This window comes from Eucalyptus grandis, chromosome 6, assembly GCF_016545825.1.
Source record: "Eucalyptus grandis isolate ANBG69807.140 chromosome 6, ASM1654582v1, whole genome shotgun sequence".
Taxonomy (NCBI): Eukaryota; Viridiplantae; Streptophyta; class Magnoliopsida; order Myrtales; family Myrtaceae; genus Eucalyptus; species Eucalyptus grandis.
The window spans coordinates 12,067,710-12,091,683 of record NC_052617.1 but is presented as its reverse complement, the minus strand read 5'-3'; the positions used below and the strand labels follow the sequence as shown (position 1 = coordinate 12,091,683).

The 23,974-nt window shown below is 41.7% G+C and overlaps 2 protein-coding genes across 4 annotated transcripts; one reads left to right on the top strand and one right to left on the bottom strand.

Moving 5' to 3' along the window:
- Positions 1-1,744: 1,744 nt before the first annotated feature.
- Positions 1,745-3,681, top strand: LOC104448402. Of its 2 annotated transcripts, XM_039314812.1 has the most exons (3): positions 1,745-2,139; positions 2,173-2,559; positions 2,665-3,681. In XM_039314812.1, the coding sequence occupies exons 1-3, from the start codon at positions 1,872-1,874 to the stop codon at positions 3,063-3,065; spliced, it is 1,056 nt and encodes a 351-aa protein (XP_039170746.1). In that variant the 5' UTR covers positions 1,745-1,871; the 3' UTR covers positions 3,066-3,681. The 2 variants fall into 2 exon arrangements, with proteins under 2 accessions (XP_039170746.1, XP_010060506.2); XM_010062204.3 differs by having other exon boundaries at positions 1,745-2,559.
- A 9,690-nt stretch (positions 3,682-13,371) lies between these two features.
- On the bottom strand, positions 13,372-20,476 carry LOC104448400 (B3 domain-containing protein Os07g0563300). Of its 2 annotated transcripts, none has more exons than XM_010062200.3 (5): positions 20,023-20,472; positions 15,755-15,836; positions 15,497-15,595; positions 14,481-14,559; positions 13,372-13,974 (listed from the first exon to the last, which is right to left on the bottom strand). In XM_010062200.3, exons 1-5 carry the CDS (start codon positions 20,247-20,249, stop codon positions 13,697-13,699), a joined length of 765 nt encoding a protein of 254 aa, XP_010060502.2. In that variant the 5' UTR covers positions 20,250-20,472; the 3' UTR covers positions 13,372-13,696. The 2 variants fall into 2 exon arrangements, with proteins under 2 accessions (XP_010060502.2, XP_039171115.1); XM_039315181.1 differs by having other exon boundaries at positions 13,834-14,051; positions 20,023-20,476.
- Positions 20,477-23,974: the final 3,498 nt, after the last annotated feature.

Sequence of the window (23,974 nt, the reverse complement as noted above, 5' to 3'; positions counted from 1 at the left end):
TGACACACCACCGCGCCACCCCTGCTTCCTCCTTTATAATAAGCAGGGGAAGAAATTTAGTTGATAATGGAGTTTGACTCTAATTTTTAAATGAGTTACTATCATTAAAAAAATCACAAATCAATACAGTTTATTCATTAATTTTCGTTAAATTTTATAGTCAAATTATTAAGTTAAATAACATATGATAGTTAATGGGTGTATCACTTTTAAAATTTTACCTTCCCTTGTGATTTAATGGGGAATAAATTTATTGTAAATATATTACATATATTTTAATGATTAAAAAATTAATTTGAAGCAATTTTTTTTTTTATAATATTCATTTAAAAAAAATTGATGGAAGTAAGGACTGTTTGGAGTTTGCGGTGACCACTTGAGAACAGAGGGGAACCCAAAGCCGGCCAACGCCAAAGCACGATGCGTACAGCCTCCCTCCTCCGTGGACCTCCACATGGCGGCCTCGGCACAGCGGCGCGTGGCGCCGCCACCACATGGGCAGCGGCGGTCGAGGCTTCTCTTGTTACGCGTCATGTTATTCATCGTCGAATTTCTGCCACGTTCGCCTCAAGTTGAATCCGCCTTGAGCCTCCACGCTCGCCCTTTTCCCTTGAGTTCCACCGGTCCAACGGCCAGATTGGTCACACGCCTCCCATTAATGACATGGCGAGCGAAATCGGACGCCGGTTTACAGTATGCAAATGAGTTGTCATAGAGAAGAAGAAGAAGAAGAAGAAGAAGAAGAAGAAGAAGAAGAAGAAGCTGACAATTCACAATGGCAAGCGCGAATCAATTTCATGGGACCGACCATTTTGTATTATTTGTGTGTTTTTCCATCGTTATGAAATTGACATGTTGATGGCTAATTTCTGTCTGGATGATATTGACATGCGCATGGCTAGTTGCTGTCTGGATGATAACTCCGCTTGGATTAAAGCCGTGGCTCTAAATTGGTTTCTCTTCACGTGGTTAGGACCCGAAATTTTGGGCGCTTCCTATTGCAATTTGCAAGTAGATCCCTGCACGGAAAAAAACAAAATGAAGGTTCGCTCGATGGACTGGCCCGATCCGGGAAGACCTCTCCAGAAACAATCTATAGCTTCAATGCACAATGGCCAGTAAAGACGATGCAATAGAGAGACTCGACATCGTATGACACAACCGAGGCATGTAACCGGCTATTCATGTCGCCCATCTTACGTGCTTGTCATCCCAGACTCATTTTTCATCGGCTTGCCTAAAACTTAATATCTCCCGAGTGAATATAACTCTAAATTATGTCCACTCACATATTCATCTCAAACTTATTTTTATGAATATAAAAAATCTCAAATTTTTACCCATATAATCTTTTTATGGCATTAAAAACTCCAAACTATAACCGTATAACACATTCATTCCGAATTTTTTTGGTAATACAAAAAGCTCTAAATTTGTATTCACTCGTCATATTTATTCAAATACTCATGTGACACATTTATACAAATCTATCACATGGATACAAATTTAAAATTTGGAATAAACGCATCACATAAGTAAATTTTTACTTTATGTGATAGAAAAATAATTTGAAGTGAATGTATAGCGTGAATATAAATTTAGAGTGTTTGGCCGTTGTTTTTCCAAAAGAATAAGTGGCGCTCACAGCTGGAAAAATAAAAGAGAAAACAAGTTGGCCATGCCACTGTCGCTTTCTCTCTCCACGTATTTATACCTCCACACACAACTCCCAACACACGCTCCCTCCCTCTTCTCTCTCCTCTTTAAATCCTCCTCTCTCTCTCTCTCTCTCTCTATCCTTCTCTCTCTGCGTGTACAAAGGCTCCTCCTTTCCATTCCATCCTTTGGCTCTTCGAAATCGGGTGCAGGAGATGGCCATCTTCTTCTCCTCCAAGGGCTCGAGCGCCTCGTGGGTGCTGTCCCTCAAGGTCCTCCTCGCCTCCACCCTCGCCCTCTCCGCCGCCCTCCTCCTCAAGCTCTCCCTCCCGGCCATCTCCGCCTTCCTCACCTCCGACCTCCCTTCCCTCTACGCCCTCCTCCTCGCCTGCCTCCGCCCCCCCTACCTCTACATCCTCATCAACTGCATCATCATCTCCATCGTCGCCTCCTCCAAGCTCCACCACAAGGCGGACGACGAACACCACTCGGCGCCGGAGGTCGCCGGCGCCGAGTACGTCGCGGCGGCTGCGTACGCGGCTCCCCCGGCCGAGGCGGTGGTGGTTCGGGATCCGGCGGGGGATCTGAAGGTGCCCGTGGTGAGCGCGGAGTACGGCGTCTACGGCGGCGTCTACGATCCGAGGTCGGTGAAGGCCGTGGATGACGACGCGTACGGCGGAGACGGCGGTGGGGGTTTGGTGGCGGAAGTGGAGAAAACGGTTGATGAGGCGGCGGTGGCCGCGGACGGCGGTTACGAGCTGGCGGTTCCGGAGCCGGCGAGTCCGCTGCTGAGGAACGACTCTTTGGATTTCTCGTTCTTCAATCCGAACGAGGATCGGGGAGAGAAGCCGCCCGTTTCGACGAGGTTCGGTCATCGGAAGTCGGCCAAATCAAGTCCCGAAGGTACTTTTCTCTCTCTCTCTCGTCTGTTCTGTTCTGTTCTACGGCTAATTGCGAAACTCCATTGACGACGGTGGCTGACGACGACTTTCTCGCGTTTCGATGCAGTCGGGAGGCAGTTGCGGGTCTCGAGGCCGAAGCGGAACGACACGCTGGAGAGCACGTGGCGGACGATAACCGACGGCCGCGCGGTCCCGCTGGCGAGGCACCTGAGGAAGTCCGACACGTGGGACTCCCACGCCCGGCGTGACGACGAGAGTAGCCCCGCGTCCCCGGCGAAGATGAAGAAGTCGGAGACCTTCGGCACCCGCCCCGCCGCCGCCTCCAGCGACCGGCCGGCGAGCCCGTCGCCGGGCTCGGGGAAGCTGAGGAGGGAGCCGTCGCTGGGGCAGGACGACCTGAACCGGCGCGTGGAGGCCTTCATCCGGAAGTTCAACGAGCAGATGTGGCTGCAGCGGCAGGAGTCCCTGAACCAGTTCCAGGAGATGATCAACCGTGGGGCCGGCTGAATCCCACGCTTCTCGGTGGAGTCGGACTCATTTTCCTTTCCGGGAAAAGGAAAATTTCCGTGGACAACTTTCTTGGGAAAGAAATTAGTAGAAAATGAATAGAGAATTGAAGCTGGGAAGATATGTAGTTAGGCGTGAGTTTATATTATGTCTGTGAAAAGGTCCTGTCTTTTTTTTCTTCTTCTTTTTTCTCTATTTGGGTTTTTGGTTATAGAAATGTCTGAGAAAGCGAAATGAAAACGACACAGATTTTTTCCCCGTCGTTGGTTCGTCTTCTCAGTCGTCCACATCCGGTTGGTGTTAATGGGCAATGATGATGAGGACAACCTTCGGCTGGATCGAGGAATGAACTTGGGGATTAGTGGGATTGGAGACGCCCCATTGCCAGGGGAAAAAAAGGACGGCAGTGGAAGCGAGGGATTGGGCGGTTTCTGATGGTGGTGGGAGGGAGAGCGTCTTGTCCCTGTCATGTGAAGTTTCCTTTTCTTCTTCACTTGTCCCCTTCAATCATCACCCTTTTGTGGAATCATTTCATTTTGACTGCTGCTTAGATTGTTATGTAAGTTTTCCAAGTGGGATAATTATTATTTTGCATCGTTCTTGCTATATTCTAATAATAATATTCCCAGAAATGGGATGTGCAAGTGCAGAAGTATTTTTTTCTTTTTTTTTGGTTCTTTTGACATTTCTGGATCCGAGGTTTGGGTTTCGCACTTGTTTGCACAGTAAAAAATCTGCTGTCTCCCGACCGGCAGCAAGTCGGTGGCGGACGGGAGTCGATCCCCCCCAGTGTTTTTCACCAAAATGCATGGGAGTCTGAGCAGAGTGTTCTGGAAGCCTGAGCAATGTCTGGGCTCCTCATGCCGACGGATGATCGTCTCAAAAGATCGTCTTCCTTTTGAGATTCGCGTCGAAGCGGTTCGTTCATGGAGAGTTTATCCACTGGGGTTGGATCTTTATCCATCGAGAGCCGCCTCCCTCCTTTGTCTGTTCGTCAGCGATTCTAGCGATTCGGGCATGGGACGGTGGATCGTGACAAAATGAAGCGACCATCATAATTTATATCTCGAGCCTTTGCGTAAAGCAGGGAAGGGTATCCGCGAATTTTGAATTCCCTCCTCCCTTTTACGAACAACTTTTATAAAGTTCTCTCAACTTTTCGCTCGAAATTTCATTTCCAAATGCCAGTCGTTTACCACATCGATGGCTCGAATTGCTGCGTCTTTCGTGCGGGTGTCCATGCGGTTTTCAATCCCATTTAGTTCTTAACAAGTCGGTCGATTGAAAAGCAAATTCGGTTCCTACATTTCAGAGCCTTTTAAGGTAATTGTACTAAACAGGGAAGGGCTTCTCCCCATTATTACATCTTCACTAGGATGCCCGCTGTTCTCGTCGCTCCTGGTTCTACAGAGATCAGGAATTTATTTTCGTGTCAGTCACTGCATTGCTGCTTCTCTGTGCTTCTGTGAATTTTCTAAAAAAAATAGCGATGCGTTGACCATGACGCAGGGCTAGATGAGGTGTTACCTTATTTCACCAATTCAAGGGCTCATGCACCTCACTACAACAAACTGACTGCCGTGCAAGCAAAGAAGAATATCCAATCAAATGCTACGTGGCGAGTTCTGACCAAGTATACAACGCCATAGCTTCATTCAAAGTGAATAATTCATAGCGAAATCAAAGTCAAAGTAACTTAATCTAATTATTTAAAGACAAATTATATGTGAAAGTATGGGCAAAATTAAACGACAATGAAAGATCATCTGAAAGTTTTCCACATGTAAAGATTCCTGAGGTTCACATGAACTAACTCGAAAAATTATATCTGAATTAGTCACTTAATCGATAAGGGGTGAATTATGCTAGTGGTCCCAAAACTTGCGTAAGCAAACGCGATGAAGGGCTGCTGGACCCTTTAGTTTGTGCAAAGCAATGTCGTACATCAAATGATAAGTTCCTCCTCTGTGAAGACCACATTGCAACTTCTCCAGATCCGGATTAAAAATAGCTGCAGATGGTACTTGACATGTTGTTTAATGTAATGGGGACGCCGCATCAATGAAAACAGGGAAAAGTGCCAAAAAAATCTTAAACCTTTTGTCATTGTGCCGATTTAGTCCTAAATATTTTTTTGGTGCCGATTTAATTTTAAATCTTTTTACGTTGTGCCAATTTAGTCCTTTTCGATCAATTTTGGTCGGATTTTGCTGACTGGACGCCGATCGGTTAACATGCCCTCATCGGCGTTGATGTGGATAAATTTTAATAATATTTTAATATTTTAATATTTTTTAATTTTATTATTATTTTTATTTTTGTCTTTTTCCTCCGCTTGGTCTCCAAGGTCCGACAATCGGCCAGAGGCGATGGCCGGCGAGGGCGAGGCCGACCTCGCTGCCACCTCGCGGGCGAAGCTCACCCTCGTCGGATTTGGCGAGGTCGAGCCTTGCCGGCCCTCGTCAGCCATAGACGAGCCTCGGCGGCCCTTGCCAGCCTCGCCCATGAGGTGGCCGGTGAGGGCGAGGACCTCGGCAACCAGCTAGAGGAAAAAGACAAAAATTAAAAAATTAAAAAATTATTAAAAGTTGTTCACGTCAACGCTGATAATGCCACGTCGGCCAGCCAGCGTCTAGTTAGCAAAATCCGGCCAAAAATGGCCGAAAATGACTGAATTGACATAACGTAAAAATGTTTAGGACTAAATCAGCATAATGGCAAAATGTTTAGAACTTTTTTGGCACTTTTTCCATGAAAACATACTAAAGCATGCTTTTCAGAAATTTCTGTGGTTCCTTTTCGGTTTCGTTGGCCAGACATTGATCATGCAGAAAATCTTTCAGGGGACTTGAATTCTGCTCCATGATAGGAATTCTGAGAGATCGTTACTCCATAATCAGTTAGAGGAGATGATTCACTATATGGGGCACTGGAAATAACAATTTGAAAAGTCATTTCACCAAGAGTAGCATGGAGCACCGCTGGATCATGCGTTGCACTTAGATACACCTCATACTGAATTTCTGCGACAAAGATGTTATGCTATATGATTAGTACTCCTCAACCCATATTCGTCCTAGGACGGTGACAAAATATTTACTGAATTAGTTAACTAACAGAGACACGTGAAGAAAGGATGCTTAATAGCCTTTCAGATTGTGCTTTTATGGCATATGCATGCGTACAGATCTAGTCCAAGCACCAGAATAGAACTTGGCTGTTGTAATTCTTCTTGGGTTCTCATGCAATTATTGTTCAATAAGAGGATTACGAAGAATCGATAGGAAATATTTCCTTCCTCGTTACTCTCTTTCTTGCTTTTCTCTTAAATGCACAGAATAAAACTCTTAGGCGTACTCTTTGCAAAGAACATATTGTAACATTAAATAGAGATTGCTTGCGACTACATAGCATAAAGAGCTACAGCTTGTGAAATACGCATTAAATATTCTCTAGTTTTAAAGGCTTGGTTGAGGGTCAAGAGAAATATCACCATCAGTCATTTCAACAGAACCATCAGACAGTCCAACCGCTTGGGATTCGTCCAATTTCTGCTGATCCTCAGGGATATTCTGCAACTAAAAATAATTAGAAAACATTTTTATGAGTAAATGAAGCCACAACAACATTTAAGGAATATGGTTGGAGCAGTAGCATTTTTCTAGTTATGATCTAGCAGGTCAATTTCTCAAATGTGTAGAAGCACTTAGAGCTCTTAATGCTTATGAAGCACGAAGAGGTTAATACTAGCATGCTTGTTTTCGGTTCAACTCAGCAAGTCATCTAAATGCTACAAATCTTCCCAACTTGAAATGGCCAAGCCAGTTGTCGGTTCTTACATGGTGCATCCGACTACCTTTTTCTTTTCTTTTTTTTTCCACAGCAATAAATTTGTCAGAATATGCACATTCTGTAAGAAACTAACTAGAATGTAAAGCCAACCCTTGTTTGTTCTATTTTTGGTAAGATATTTCTTCGCTCTCATTTTGAGAGGTAAATTATGTACTTCAAAATTAGAAAGGAACAGACTGGATTTGCTTCAGCAGTTGCAAACGCCACAAAAATGGTAGTTCTGATTACTACTTATTTTGGAAAAACACTACCTAGATCCCTATGGTAGATATAAATGAGCCCGACGTCAATTTTAGAAACCCACGTTAAATTTCTGCCTTATCAATTTATGAAACTGTAAGCCTGATTAATTGGGTCAACTGTACTTGGATAGCCCGTTGCACGTATCTCTCATTGTGCTGCTTCTACAATGAGAACAAAATTCGATCAAGTGATATCAAGCATTGTTGTTTCACTCAAATCTATGTCAAATAATTGTTTCCACAACATCAGGATTGTTTCACATTTTGAAATAGGATGATGCAATCATCACAGAAACATCAATAGAAAGAAAATGAGCATGAGATGGAGAGTAGCAATAGCAATTCCTGAGTTCCTTGATGTTTCATGCGACTCACATATGGTTATACCAAGAGCGCAATGCATCCACCTAGTTGGACCATGGTCAAGATAATAAGCTTCACCTGAATAAAGTCATTCCTCGAGCAATCCATGCAGCTAACCCCTCCAAATCCAATACTACAAAGGCATACGCTGACATAATGCATCCACAATGGAGCAGCTGAGAAAGAATCCGGGATAAAGGTAAAAAGGAAATTTCTATGAAAAACAAGTCAAACATCATTGTCAATTTGTCAGCACTACTATACTTCCATATCTATGATATTGGCGCTACACATGGCTAACAACAAAGGCACAAAACTGGTAACATCTTATGCGTACCTTCTGACAAGTATTGCAATTTCTCCAACCATCAGCATTAGAGTGCAGAATGTACCATCCTCATAAGCAGACCTAAGAGATAGTGTCAAGTCACTTGTAATGAGAACAAAGGGCAAGACTGTGAAACCTGGTAACTATTGATTATTCACAGATTCAGTAATGTGCCGATGTAAGTTTGGCAAGAAGCATAAAAGAAAATTAAACTACTAATCCCAGTCCATACTGTGAGAATATTTAGATGGATACTAGTTAATTTAACATTCTCAAGCAAATTATTTGTAAAGCACGAGAAACACGAACCAGGAAACCTGTTATTTTGATGTTGCTCTGCATAATTAAATAAGAAGGCCAGTAACATTTCCAATAAGGAAGAAACATCCACATCGGCTGCTTAGTAAAGCTTAACCTTATCTTCTGTCCACTTCTAGTCAAAGCTTCTCATGGGTATTGGAAGCAGGCCGAAGGAGATCACCACTTCCATCCTAAAAGTTCTTGCCTTTTAATACAGACCTGTCATGATTAAGGAGGCTGGCCATCTGTCTTTTGAGTTTGAGCATGAGTCACGACCGTGAAGCACATAGATACTTGTCCAGGACTAATCGGAAAAGGAAATTGAGAGGACCTAGCTCTTACCTTTTCCTTTTGTCCACATGTCAAGATATTAAAGCAACACGGGTGTTTATTATGCCTCCTGAGACACATATCTTTCTATTTTTGTCCGTCCACCACAGCTCACTTCTCAGTTGATTATGTTTTTATATGTCATTCAGCAATATGACATGAAGTCCTTTAAATAGTGTTGCTCATAGCACAGCATCAGCCTCAAGTTCAGGAGTTTTTATTCAGATGGACATAAATGTATGGAGTAAAGGATAAAAAATTGTATTAAGCCTTTGAATCCCTCAGGAATTTTTGTTCAGATGGACATTGATGGTTTTAATGAGTGATGGGCCTAAGTTGGCCCGTCCGCCCATGCTGGGCCCAAAAGGCCCGGCCCACAGGAATAGGGCCCGTGGAAGGGGAAGGTATAAAAGGGAGGAGAGAGAGAGAGAAGACAATGTTTTTTGGCAAAAACGTACGTACGTTCTCTCCCTCGCTTTCTCTCCAAAAGACAAAACGAACAGTAAGCAAACGGCACTGTCTTCCCTTCAATTGACATCATTGGATCAGAATTTCTTCCTCTTCTTCAGCGTTGGTGTCTAATCTGTGGCTAACAAGGTACGCTCGACTCTGTGGTGTGCTTTACGATCGGTGATACGTGTTTTCCCGGGCTTCGTCTTCCGCATTGATTTAGGGGTTCGATTGAGTGTCGAATCCGGTTTTCGGGGATCAGTCATTCCCAACAGACATAAATATATGGAGTGAAGGATAAAAAATTGAATTAAGCCCACGAACCCCAAATAAAGAGTGGTATTTGTCACCTCAATCACTACAGACACATCTAGAACTTCTCCTAGACTTGTGGACTTCAATAGCCAATCTACTTCCCATCTTTGTTCAAGTTAATTTTTTGGCAACTCGTCAGGGTATAATCGTGCTTCTAAACACGTGGTCCTTTCAGATCTGTATGATCTGTGGATGTCAATATATCTTATCGTTGACCTGAACTTTCTGTTTCGAGCAGGATAAATTACAACTTCTGCCATCACTAGAGGAAGCATCTCATCAAAGAACTCCAAAAATGGTTTTAATGAAGCAAGCATTATTCTTTATGATGTGGTGCCAAACTCTAAACTTGCGTGCAGGATAAGAAACTGAACAATTCGTCACAAGAACAATCACGTCAGTCTATATCGTCAAGCTGATGAAATAGGAAAACAAAGGCATACAAAGTCATGAATCTCATTCTTGCACATATCCGTAGTAGACTTACCATATTTCTATGTAAAAAAAAAAAAAAAAAAATCTTGTAATAGGGTGTGTCACAAAAGGACATCTATGCAAATCAATGTGAGATCACATGGACATTAATTTTCTTCTCTTCACTGTTTAAAGAGAACGTGCTATAGATGGAATCTGGTATTCTAAAGAATTTTTCAAGATAAGCTAAAAATAACTCTTCCATCATAGCTTATTCACCCTGCTTGCTTATCTCCTCCATTGAAATTGAAGGAGAAAACAGGGCTACTTTTGTCCAAATGATTTGCATGGTAGTCTGGAGAATTAGACCCTTTCAAATCCTATGTTAAACCAACAGATAGACACCTAATAACCATTTTATTCACAAGATAAAGAATAACTAGTTACTCCCTATTTAAGAAGTATTTAGATATACCTCAAATGTGTATACAATAGCGTCATCAATGAACAGAATGATGAAAATTTTCCAGGGATGACTAATGAACACACTAGATGAATGTCCTCTGTCTATTTTATTGTATGTATAGCCCATCCGGAACTCCAGGTTCATACAAAAGCCTGTTATTTGAATTCACTGCAGGGTCAGTTCTGAGATTAATGGTATTGCCATTTGCATTCAGCAATCAACCTCACAACTATGAGTTAAAACAAAGAGTACTAGAAGTAGAGTCACGTGGCATTGCCTTGAATGCATATTAATTGACAATGCCCTGTTTAGTTATTCGATTAATTTACGAAGACTAATAACCCAAGGCATACTGCCTGTTGGCAATCCTTCTCCCAGAGACAAGCACTTTGAGAAGATAGTAGGCCTCGCAGTACCACTTCAACATTGATTACACAAACGGATGGTTCATAAAAGCTTTCCCAGAACATGTACGTCACAACCTAGAGATGATAAATCCAATCATATTTTTCCTCACTTTTGCATTAACATTCTATGACAAATCCTATTCTGCGAAGCATAAGGCAGGGAAATAGGAGTGCATACTATCCTTTGTTTAACACACGAGAAGTTGTCTACCGGATAAGCACGGTACTCTCCCTCTAATCGTACCATACACATAGAAACCTGGTACCAATACCAATTTATCTATTACTTGTATGGCCTTTTTTAAGCAAGCCGTAACGGCTTTTATTTCGTTATACCTTTTAGGGATATGTGTAGTAGAAGTCCTAAAACTTGTGCAGAAAGTGCAATTGAGTCTAAAACTTACAAAGAGTTCAATTAAGTCCTAAAACTTGTCCAGAAAGGGCAATTGAGTCCTAAAACTTACAAAGAGTTCAATCAAGTCCTAAAACTTATCCGAGAAAGTGCAATTGAGTCCTAAAGTTAACACCGTTAAGAAAGTTAACGGAAATTGCGACGTGCGCGACGTCATATTTTAAATGATTTTTTTTTTTTCAAATGGCTTTTTAAAATTATTTTTATTCAAAATCTTTAAAAATTAGATTAAAAAATAAAAGGAAAATCTAAATTTATTTAAAAAAGAAAAATCTAAATTTATTTAGAAAAAAAAAATTGTTCAAAAAAAAAAAGGGCGGTGGACTTCCGCCGCCGCCCATCGCCGGAGGGGTCGGCGACCGTCGCCGGCCCTGGGCGGGGTGGCCGGCCCTCACCGGGGGCCGGCGACCGTCGCCCGCCCTGGGCGAGGCCTCGTCGGCCCTCGCCGGCCCCGAGCGAGGGCCGACGAGGCCGCGCCCGGGCGGGCGACGGTCGCCATCCTCGCCCGGGGCCGAGCGGCCGTCGCCCGCCCGGCGAGGCCTCGTCGGCCCTCGCTCGGGCCGGCGAGGCTCGCCCGATCTGGGGAGCGAGCCTCGCCGGCCCCGAGCGAGGGCCGACGAGGCCTCGCCCGGGCGGGCGACGGTCGCTCGGCCCCAGGCGAGGACGGCGACCGTCGCCCGCCCGGGCGCGGCCTCGTCGGCCCTCGCTCGGGCCGGCGAGGCTCGCCAGAGCCTGGGAGCCTCGCCCGGATCCGGCGAGGCTCGCCGACCCGAGCGAGGGGCCGACGAGGCCTCGCCTGGGCGGGCGAGCCTCGCCGGCCCCGAGGGCCGGCCCCTCCGGTGATGGGCGGCGGCGGAAGTCCACCGCCCTTTTTTTTTTTTTTGAACAATTTTTTTTTTTTCTAAATAAATTTAGATTTTTCTTTTTAAAATAAATTTAGATTTTCCTTTTTATTTTTTAATCTAATTTTTAAAGATTTTGAATAAAAAATAATTTTAAAAAGCCATTTGAAAAATAAAAAAATCATTTAAAATATGACGCCGCCACGCGTCAAGAATTTCCGTTAACTTTCTTAACTGTTAACTTTAGGACTCAATTGCACTTTCCTGGACAAGTTTTAGACTTGATTGAACTCTTTGTAAGTTTTAGGACTCAATTGCCCTTTCTGACAAGTTTTAGGACTTAATCAACTCTTTGTAAGTTTTTGGACTCAATCGCACTTTCTGCACAAGTTTTGACTTCTACTGAACATATCCCTACCTTTTATAAGTGAAATTGTACCGCTCCGCAGACCATCAGATCTTTCTTGCGTGACTCGGAGAAAAGACGATCAACAAAAGGTAAAATTGGCAATTATTATTTTGCATCGTTCTTCCTATATTCTAATATTAATATTCCCGAAAATGGGATGTGTAAGTTCAGGAGTTTTTTTTTTTTCCTTTTCTTTTGACATTTCTGAATCCGAGGCGGCAAGTCGGTAGCGGACGGGAGTCGACCCCCCACCCAGTGTTTTTCACCAAGATGCATGGGAGTCTGAGCAGAGTGTTCTGGAAGCCTGAGCAATGTCTGGGCTCCTCATGCTGACGGATGATCGTCTTCCTTTTGAGATTCGTGTCGAAGCGGTTCGTTCATGGAGAGTTTATCCACTCGGGTTGATCTTTATCCATCGGGAGCCGCCTCTTTTGTTCATCAGCGATTCTAGCGCATCGGGCATGGGACGGTGGATCGTGACAAAAGGAAGCGACCATCATAATTTATATCTCGAGCCGTTGCATAAAGTAGAGGAGGATCTCCGCAAATCTTGAATGTCCCTCCTCCCTTTCACGAACAACTTTTAAAGTTCTCTCGACTTTTCACTCGAATTTTCATATCCAAATGCCCTCTTTTACCACGTCGATGGGTTCAATTGCTGCGTCTTTCGTGCGGGTGTCCATTCAGTTTTCAATCCCATTTAGTTCTTAACAAGTCGGTCGATTGAAAAGCAAATTCGGTTCCTACATTTCAGAGCCTTTTTAAGGTAGTTGTACTAAACAAGGAAGGGCTTCTCCCCATTATTACATCTTCACTAGGATGCCCGCTCTTCTCGTCATTCCTAGTTCTTCAGAGGTCAGGAATTCATTTTCGTGTCAGTCACTGCATTGCAGCTCCTCTGTGCTTCTGTGAATTTTCTAACAAAGATAGCGATGCGTTGACTATGACGCAGGGCTAGATGAGGTGTTACCTTATTTCACCAATTCAAGGGCTCATGCACCTCACTACAACAAACTGACTGCCGCGCAAGCAAGGAAGAATATCGAATCAAGTGCTACGTGGCGAGTTCTGACCAAGTAATCAACGGAATAGCTTCTTTTAAAGTGAATGATTCATAGCGAAATCAAAGTCAAAGTAACTTAATCTAATTATTTAAAGACAGACTATACGTGAAAGTATGGGCAAAAATCAAACGACAATGAAATATCATCTGAAAGTTTTCCACATGTAAAGATTCCTGAGGTTCACATAAACTAACTTGAAAAATGATATCTGAATTGATCACTTAATCGATAAAGGGTGAATTATACTAGGGGTCCCAAAACTTGCGTAAGCAAATGCGATGAAGGGTTACTGGAACTTTAGTTTGTGCAAAGCAATGTCGTACGTCAAATGATAAGTTCCTCCTCTGTGAAGACCACATTGCAACTTCTCCAAATCCGGATTAAAAATAGCTGCAAATGGTACCTGACATGTTGTTTAATGTAATGGGGACGCAGCATCAATGAAAACATACTGAAGCATGCTTTTCAGAAGTCTTCTGTAGTTCCTTTTCCGTTTCATTGGCCAGACATTGATCATGCAGAGGAAATCTTTCGGGAGACTTGAATTCTGCTCCATGATAGGAATTCTGAGAGATCGTTACTCCGTAATCAGTTAGAGGAGGCGATTCATTATATGGGACGGTGGAAATAACATTTTGAAAGGCCGTTTCACCAAGCGTGGCATGGAGCACCGCTGGAGCATGCGTTGCACTTAGGTACACCTCGTACTGAATTTCTGCGGCCAAGGTATTATGCTATAATATTAGTACTCCTCAAGCATATTTGTCCTAAATCTTGACCTACTCTTTTATGCTGCAACAAATAGGATGGCAACGAAATATTTACTGGATTAGTTAACTAACAGAGACACGTGAAGAAAGGATGCTTAATAGCCTTTCAGATTGTGCTTTTATGGCATATGCATGCGTACAGATCAAGTCCAAGCACCAGAATAGAACTTGGCTGTTGTAATTCTTCTTGGGTTCTCATGCAATTATTGTTCAATAGGAGGATTATGAAGAATCAATAGGAAATATTTCCTTCCTCTTATCTCTCTTTCTTGCTTTTCTCTTAAATGCACAGAATAAAACTCTTAGGCGTACTCTTTGCAAAGAACATTTGCTGTTGAAACATTAAATAGAGATTCCTTGTGACTACATAGCATAAAGAGCTATAGCTTGTGAAATACGCGTTAAATATACTCCAGTTTTATTGGCTTGCTTTAGAGTCGAGAAATATTACCAGCAGTCATTTCAACAGAACCATCAGACAGTCCAGCCGCTTGGGATTCATCCAATATCTGCTGAGCCTCAGGGCCATTCTGCAACTAGGATTAATTAGAAAAAAAACATCTTTAAGAGTAAATGAAGGCACAACAACATATAAGGAACATGGTTGGAGCAGTAGCATTTTTCTAGTTATGGACTAGCAGGTCAACTTCACAGTGAATTTCTCAGATGTGTAGAAGCACTTAGAGCTGTTAATGCTTAGGAAGCACAGCAAGATTAGTACTGGCATGACTTGTTTTCGGTTCAACTCAGCAACTCATCTAAATGCTACAAATCTTCCCAACTTGAAATGGCCAAGACAGTCATTGGTTCTTGCATGGCGCATCTGACTACTTTTTTTTTCCACGACAATAAAATTTGTCAGAATATGCACATTCTGTAAGAAACTAACTAGAATGTAAAGTGAACCTTTGTTTTTTCTATTTTTGGTAAGATAGGTGAGCGATAGCATGTAGCTTTCCTTTGCGCTCATTTTGAGAGGTAATTTGTGCATAGCAAAGTCAGAAAGGAACAGACAGGAATTACTCCAGAACTTGCTAATGCCACAAAAATGGTAGTTCTGATTACTACTTATTTTGGAAAAACACTACTTAGATCCCTATGGTGGATATTAATGAGCTCGACGTCAATTTTATAAACCGACGTCAAATTTCTGCCATATTGTTTTATGTAACCCTAAGCCTGATTAATTGGGTCAATTGTACTTAGAAAGCCTGTTGCACATATCTCTCATCGTGCTGCTTTTACAGCGAGACAGAAATTTGATCAAGTGATATCAACCATTTTTGTTTCACTCAAATCTATGTCAAATAATTGTTTCCACAACATCAGGATAGTTTCACATTCTGAAATAGGATGATGCAATCATCACAGAAAGGCGTGCGCTGACCTAATGCAACTCACATATGGTTAAACCAAGAGCACAATGCATCCACCTAGTTGGACCATGGTCAAGAAAATAAGCCTCACCTGAGTAAAGTCGTTCCTCAAGCAATCCATGCAGCTAACCCCTCCAAAATCCAATACTACAAAGGCATGCGCTGACATAATGCATCCACAATGGAGCAGCTGAGAAAGAATCCAGGATAAAGGTAAATAGGAAATTTCTTTAGAAAAACAAGTCAAACATCATTGTCAGCACTACCATACTTCCATATCTATCATTCGATAGTGGCACTACACATGGCTAACAACAAAGGCACAAAAATGGTAACATCTCATGCATACCTTCTGACAAGTATTGCAATTTCTCCAACCATCAGCATTAGAGTGATATGTTTCACAGAATGTACCATCCTCATAAGCAGACCTAAGAGATAGTGTCGAGTCACTTGTAATGAGAACGAAGGGTAAGATTGTGTAAATCATTCACAGATTCATGTAATGCGGCAATATAAGATTGGCAAGAAGCATAAAAGAAAATTAACCTACTAAATCCCAGTCCATACTCCAAGAATATTTAGATGGATTAAACATTCTCAAGCAAATTATTGTTGTAAAGCACAAGAAACACAAACCAGGAAACCTGATATTTTAATGTCGTTCTGCCTAATTAAATAAGGAGGCCAGTAACATTTCCAATAAGGAAAAAACACCCACAACAGCTGCTTAACCTTATCTCAGTCCACTTCTAGTCAAAGCTTCTCATGGGTATTGGAAATAGGCCGAAGGAGATCACCACTTCCATCCTAAAAGTACTGCCTTTCAATATAGATCTGTCATGATGAGGAGGCTGGCCATCTGTCTTTTGAGTTTGAGCATTAATCACGACCGTGAAGCACATAGATACTTGTCCAGGACTAATCGGAAAAGGAAGTTGAGAGGACCTAGCTCTTAGCTTTTCCTTTTGTGCACATGTCAAGATTTTGAAAGCAAGACCAGTGTTTATGCCTCCTGAGGCACCGGCATATCGTGGCATATCGTGATTATGTTTTTAAATGTCATTCAGTGCTATGATGTCAAGTCCTTTAAATAGTGTTGCTCATAGCACAGCATCAGCCTCAAGTTCAGGAGTTTTTGTTCAGATGGACATAAATATATGGAGTGAAGGATAAAAGAACGAATTAAGCCCACGAACCCCAAATAAAGAGTAGTATTTGTCACCTCAATCACTACAGACACATCTAGAACTTCTCCTAGACTTGTGGAATTCAATAGCCAATCTACTTGCATCTTTGTCCAAGTTAATTTTTCTGGCAACTCGTCTGGGTACAGTAATGCATCTAAACACGTGGTCCTTTGTATGATCCGAGGATGTCAAGATATCTTATAGGTGACCTGAATTTTCTGTTTCAAGCAGGATAAATTGCAACCTCTGCCATCACTAGAGGAAGCATCTCAATCAAAGAGCTCCAAAAATAGTTTCAATGAAGCAAGCATCGTTCTTTATGATGTGGGTGCCAAAGTCTAAACTTGCATGCAAGATAAGAAACTGAACATTTTGTCACAAGAACAATCACATTGGTATATATCATCAAGCTGATGAAAAAGGAAAGCAAAGCATACAAAGTCTTAAATCTCATTCTAGTGCAAATCCATAATAGACTTACCATGTTTCTATGTAAAAAGAAATCTTGTAACAGGTTGTGTCACAAAAGGACATCTACACAAATCATTGTGAGATCGCATGGACATTAATTTTCTTCTCTTCCTTGTTTAAAGAGGATGTGCTGTAGATGGAATCTGCTATTCTAAAGAATCTTTCAAGAAAAGCTAAAAATAACTCTTCCATCATAGCATATTTCCCCAACTTGCCTATCTCCTCCATTGAAACTGAAGGAGAAAACAGGGCTACTTGTTTCCAAATGATTTGCACGGTAGTCTGGAGAATTAGACCCTTTCACATCTTATGTTAAACAATCAGCTAGATACCTAAGAACCATTTTTGGTCACAAGGCAAGGAACAACTAGTTACTCCCTATTTAAGAAGTATTTAGATATACCTCAAATGTGTATACAACAGCATCATCAATAAACAGATTGATGAAAATTTTCCTGGGAGGAAAATGACCACAAAAAGGTGAATGTCCTCTATATGTTTTTGTATGTACACGAGCCCATCCTGAACTCAAGGTTCATACAAAAGCCTAGGATTTGAATTCACTGCAGGGTCAGTTCTGAGATTAATTATATTGCCATTTGCATTTTGCAATCAACCTCACAAATAGGATGCCTTAAAAGCATATTAATTGGGCAATGCCTTATTTAGTCATTCAATTAATTTGCGAAGACTAATAACCCATGGCATACTGCCTGGAGGCAATCTTTCTCCCAGAGACAAGCACTTTGAGAAGATAGTAGGCCTCGCAGTACCACTTCAACATTGATCAAACAAATGGATGGTTCAGAAAAGCTTTTCAAGAACATGTATATCCCAACCAAGAGATGATCAATCCAATCATATTCTCCCTCTCACTTTTGCATTAACATTCTCTCACTAATCCTATTCTAAAAAGCATAAGGCAGAGAGGTAGGAATGTACACTATCCTTCGTTTAACACACGAGAGCTTGTCCACCAAATGAGCACAGCACTCTCCCTCATACACATAGAAACCTGGTACTGTTACCAATTTATCTATTACTTGTATAGTCTTTATTAAGCAAGATATAAGGGCTTTCATTTCCCTATACCTTTTATTAGTGACATTGTACTGCTCTGGAGACCATCAGAGCTTTTGTACTGCTCTGGAGACCATCAGAGCTTTCTTGTGTGACTCAGAGAGAAGACAATCAACAAAAGTGAGAGGGAGAATATGTTTACTATACATACTGGAGTCACAGCACTTGTAAATTTTTTAAGGAACTAAGCTCTGGATGGGCAGCAGTATAAGTACAAAGAATGGAGTATTCTTGCTCTGCTTGAATGCAATCTCTTCAGGAAATGCTCCTCCTTATTTCAGCTTCATAACATTTTAAAAGATATGATCCTTAAAAAGCAATATATTTATGGAACAAAGCAAGTTCTCAGTTTGCAAAACAATGTCATTTGTTAAAGATGGAAAATCTGTTAGAATGAGATGTACAGAACGCCTTGATTGGCAGACAGCCCACCTAGCTATGTCATGCTACAGAGCAAGATGCCAATGAACTTCCAGCAACAAATCTCAGACAGACTCATTTTAGTAAAAACAATACATCCAAGCATGACACTGGAAAACCTGCCCCTGCTTCTTGCCATTTACTCTGCAGAATATAATTATGGTCCTTTCAGGATGATTTCTAACAATGAATCACGCCGGAAAATCCACTGAAAGATAAAGATAACAGGCAGAACCAATTTTTTTGGCAGATTTTCTGAGCAATAATCATTATTTTGATGCCAGAAAAGTATTTTACATTAAATTAAGAGAAAAATGAAAAATAGAATAGCAATATATAATATCAAACACAGTCAAAGACTTTCTTATTTGAAACCCAAGGAGTCATGTTTATCATTTAAACTTGTGCCAAATTCAGACTATATCATTGACATTGCTATGCTGTTTCCTATTTCAGATTACAAAGCCCATATGCTCCTACTAACTGGTTGATGTGACAATCATCTCTTACCCTGCAACGCAAAAGCAGCATTTCACACTTTACAAAGATGAATTTAGATTCAAGAAATTCTACTTGCAATATTTTGTACCCTACCACTTAATTAACAGGAGCATCTAAATACAGATGAGGAAAACAATCTTTCTAAAATTGATGGATATTTTGTATTATTATATTATATTTCTCGACCTCGGTGGCTCTCACTTGTGGAACAGTTGTCCAGGTTCTGTTTCTCCCATTTGATGCTAAACTGCCCCCAAAATGCTATCCCGTCATGCTTGCTAGATCAAATTTCGCTATGGAAAAAGGGCCTCATTCTTGTCAACAATCTTCTGTTAACAGTTGCATGTCAGTTTAATTCGCTCACAATGAGTTCTAGGAAACAATGGAAATCTTCAGCTCCATCTGTTCCAGAACTAGTAACTCCAGCATTATCCGTAGACGGAACAGAATCCAACAATCCACGGTGAACAGGGGGAAAGTTAACCCAATGTCGGAATCACACTCCCGCACTACTAATAAATGCGCTCGAATTTATACGAGAAGATGTTTTCGCTACGCTCGATTCGAATACATAAATGATAAATCCTATCTAACTCCCAAAAAGCCGGACCCACACTGCACTAGCGAGATTAAAAAAGCAATGACTTCACACGTTCCCTATACAAGCGCTGACTGCAAGTATCAAGAGATGCAGTCACCATTCCAGAAGCTTGTAAAGCAAGCAATGACATCCATCCATCCATCATCGACACGCAAGCGAATAGCTCACAACCAGCCGATTCGCCAATCAAGCATGGCTCCCAAGCCTCCGATTACCAAAAACACACGCGCTCGACAGAACACGATGTGCGCGCGCGCACGAAGACGCATTCCCGAAACGAAACGGATTAAGCAAAAGAATCACGTGCGCATTCGAGGAACGGCAAGGCGAACTGAATCACGGAGGAAATCTTACGCGCATTCGTCGCAGAGCTGTGCGTAGCCGCCGCTGCTGAGCCGCCAGCCGGACCGGAGCCGCGCCGGCCCGCGCTTGCAGTAGAAGCAGGCGCTCTCCCCCTCCTCCTCTCCGGGGAAGCAGACCGGATAGTACGCCATCGCCGTCGGACACGCTCGAAGGGGAATCGCAGATGCGATTTTAGAGAGAGAGAGAGAGAGAGAGAGAGAGAGCAATTGCATTCGCATTCGCGCGCGGAGGAGAAGACGAAGAGGTGGTTGCTTTTTGTCTGTTCGCCAATCATGAGCGTCTGCGTCAGGGCCCTAATAACGGACATCGAAGAAGATACGGAGAGTGAAGAGCGTCCCGTGCGGTCGCTCCCACGCTGCGTTTCGAACGCGAGCCGCTCGATGAGAAGAAAGCGGGTGGTCTGGACCCCGTCCCTGGCCGTGAGATTTGATCGGAGGGGGCCCGATGTTTCTCCGAGCTCATGAAGGGAGGGACGCGTTCTGTCGGCGTGCCGAATTTTCCGATAATGACGAGCATCGTAGCGTGACGCGCTGCGCAAGTGACCAAGTGGGGCTGGGAAAATCACAGGAATAATTTTGATTCCAAACTTCTAATTTATTTAACACGATATATAAATTTTAACTTAACGTACGATATCATCCTGAACTTTTAATCTCTTTAATATAATACATTTTTAATAAATGTCCAATCTTGTCCTTTAAATATATGAAAATGTTTAATACTATTTCTGAACTTAAAATAATAGAATGACGATATTAGACATTTTCACATAGTTGAAAAATTTTAGAGACATATTACATATCGGATCAGAGTTTAAAGATTTATTGTGTCATTATCTTGAAAAATTGTTAGTTGTAATTAAATCATGTAGACTCGGTACATGTCATCTATTGGATCTTGTGGACCCCACGTGCCATCTCTTGGACCACTAGAACTAGTCCATGCGGTAACTTTTTGTTCGCCCAACACCGATTATTGCCACGTGAGCACTTCGACTTGTCCTTTTATGACTGACCAATTTGGTCCAGATCGCAAAACATAAGTGAGTAATGATAACAAAGAGTCAATTTGTGTCTATTATAATAAAGCCCATATAGACTTTTATTGGGCTTGTCATTAAAAAGAACATGTAATTTATCACTATTTTTTCAACCGCAGTGAATGAGTATGATAAGTGCTTCCCCTACAACCTGATGTGCACTCATCCATTAGTAAAACTTACTTTTGGAATTACTTTCGATTTTCGATTTCCTCGTTATTGTTTAGAGTTTTTTTTTTCTTTTGAGTCAGTCATACTCTACTCCTAATCTAACTCTCACTCTTAGACTTCTGTCCTATCTACTTGCAGGGCGTGAAAGTCAAAAATCACCCCTGAAACTAATTCTTCCACACCCCAACCCTGAGAATGGGAGAATTTATTTTTCTTCTTATTTTTTTTTTTTAGTAGTGTTTTCCAATAAAATAAAGAAAAATGGTACCATTGGTTAAGCTAGTTCCACGGATTAAAGAAAAATATTACTCAAGGCGAGGTCCAGAAAATGATATTATTACTGGTGAGACCGGTTCCATGGTACCACCAAGAAACCGGACCGCCACGGTCGGGTTTCCGAATGTATCCATACAATTAATGGGTGGTTCCCGATTTTAATTTTTTGAAATTAATCCTTAGCGGGTAGTTCCTGATTCTAGGTTGGGAACCGTCCACCCAGACCATGCAAACCTCTAATCCTTACATTTAGCCAATTGGCTCACCTCTAGTCCTTACCTTTAGCCTCTTGGCTATCTTTACTGTGAATGATCAAGTAAAAAAAAATTGAATATTGCAGTTGTGTTAATTCAGTTTTAAACATTGTGCAATTGTGTAGCCAAAGCTTGCACTGATGTAGAAAAATTTAATAATATTTTTTTGAATAATTATTAAATTTATAATTTTCTTTTTCTCCCTTTTTCCCCGCGGTGCCCCTAGGCTTCGATGAGGCTACATAAGCTAAATCTAATAAGATGGTTTATAAATCTAAATGAAGTAGTACTTCCTAAACAAAGCTCACCACAAACTTTATCAATGAAAATACTATTTGGAATAAAATGATATTGAAAAAAGGGAAATGAGAGATAAATGAAGGGTAAAGTTGGAAAATAAAATCAGAAGCATCACTTGCATAATGCATGAAGTTGAAAAAAGCCGGTTTTGACTGGTGGTTCATTACTCAATTCACTGGTCGCGGAATTGATACCTCGTTGGCGTCTCCTCTAATTATTGAATTAACACACATTCTAAATTTTAAAATGCTGCTTATGCTGCTATCTAATTATATTCAGCTCTAAAGATATATATTCCTCTGATAAATAGACTACTGCATTAAACAAATGTAATTGAACAAACAAATTTGCTTTGTTTGAGAATTATAGAAAACTTTTAAGAGATGATAGCTAAGTTATAACACAATATATTGAATTTATTTCTTTTAAGCATAAGGAAATTGAATAGAATAAAAAAGCATACTCCTTTGTTATTACAGAAAAGAATACGTGTTATTAATCTTGAAATTAAATTCCCAAAGTAAAAAGTCAGAAGATTTTTCAGGATTGCAACTTTTTACTAAAAAAAGCATTTACATATTTTAGTTTTATCAAATGTTTCTTCTATGAACGTACTTTCAGATATATCTTCCATAATTGCATGCTAAAAGATTCGCTTTTCTATTTATGTTTAAAGTGCTCAAGAAACATAGTATTCAAAAAAAGCCATAGATATAATTGTTAGAAAAGATCCACCTCTTCACTTGCATTCCATCTAATATTAGTCCGTTACTAACTATTCAAACATGTGTTCACGTGGGGTAAGTAATTTGTTTTAATTATATCGTGGCCAAATATGTAGATCGAAGATGCTAACCCACTCTTTGAGAATCATTCAACGCGCCTACAGAGTGCAGAAGGAGGTGCGTCCAGGGGGCACAGCGCGACGATTTGCAGAGCTGGCGATGCCAAAACGAATGAGGAAATAGGAAGGGAAAACAAAAAGGTAGCTCTTTTTTGTTGCTCTCGGCCGAACGAACCCTCACCCCTCGGTCGCGCTCAACCAGTTGCCTCCACCGTCGTTATCCGGCCACCTCTAGCCGGCATTGTTGCATCTCGAAACGGTTGCCTATAGCTCCCCCTCATTCCAGGTAGGATTTTTACGAGCAAAGCTCATTCCCCCGAAGTCTTCCCTCTTGCTTTGCCCTGTGTCCCGCCATTTTCGGTTCATTTGCGTGCTCTGTCGGAATGAGTCGTTTTCGTTAGTCTTGAACGTTGTTTGTTGATTATTGATTTCTTTTAGCTCTTAGATGTGTTTTCTTTTTTGAACGCTAAGATGGGTCTGATAAGGCAACGCCTTTTTTTCATGTTCGAAGGCACTTTAGTATAGCTTGCATCTGATGTTTGTTTTGGTGGTCATTAATATGGTTTTCTTGGATTTACCCTGCCATCGTTGCTTTGTACGTTGTAATTTTGTGTTCATGCCCATGGCGCTTTTTTGGTGGTCCGCGAGGGAGTAAAACCCTAAACTCATTCTCAGGAGTTATGGCGTTGGGAAGGGTTTGTGCTGGTTTGACTTTGTAGCCTACGCTTTGATCATTTTCTGTGAACACCCAGCACCAAATGTTTGATTAGTTCAACATTTAGGGGGAGCCGGGGTGGCTGGCTGGCCACCGGTCTCTTGTTGATGGATGATACTCGAAGCTAGCAGTCGGATGGGAAGGTTAAGTTCCCCATCAGGGAAGGTTCAACATGGCTGAAGCCGAGTATGGTCCGGCCGAGGATGACGCCGTTTGTTCATGGCCAGTGCAAGGAGACTAGTAGGGGTGTGCAAAACTCAAGGTACATCCGGTTTTCCATGTAAGTATCCTTAAACCTTTCCAAGTTAATGAGGAAGATCCAAATTGAGGAGAGTCTCAACGGG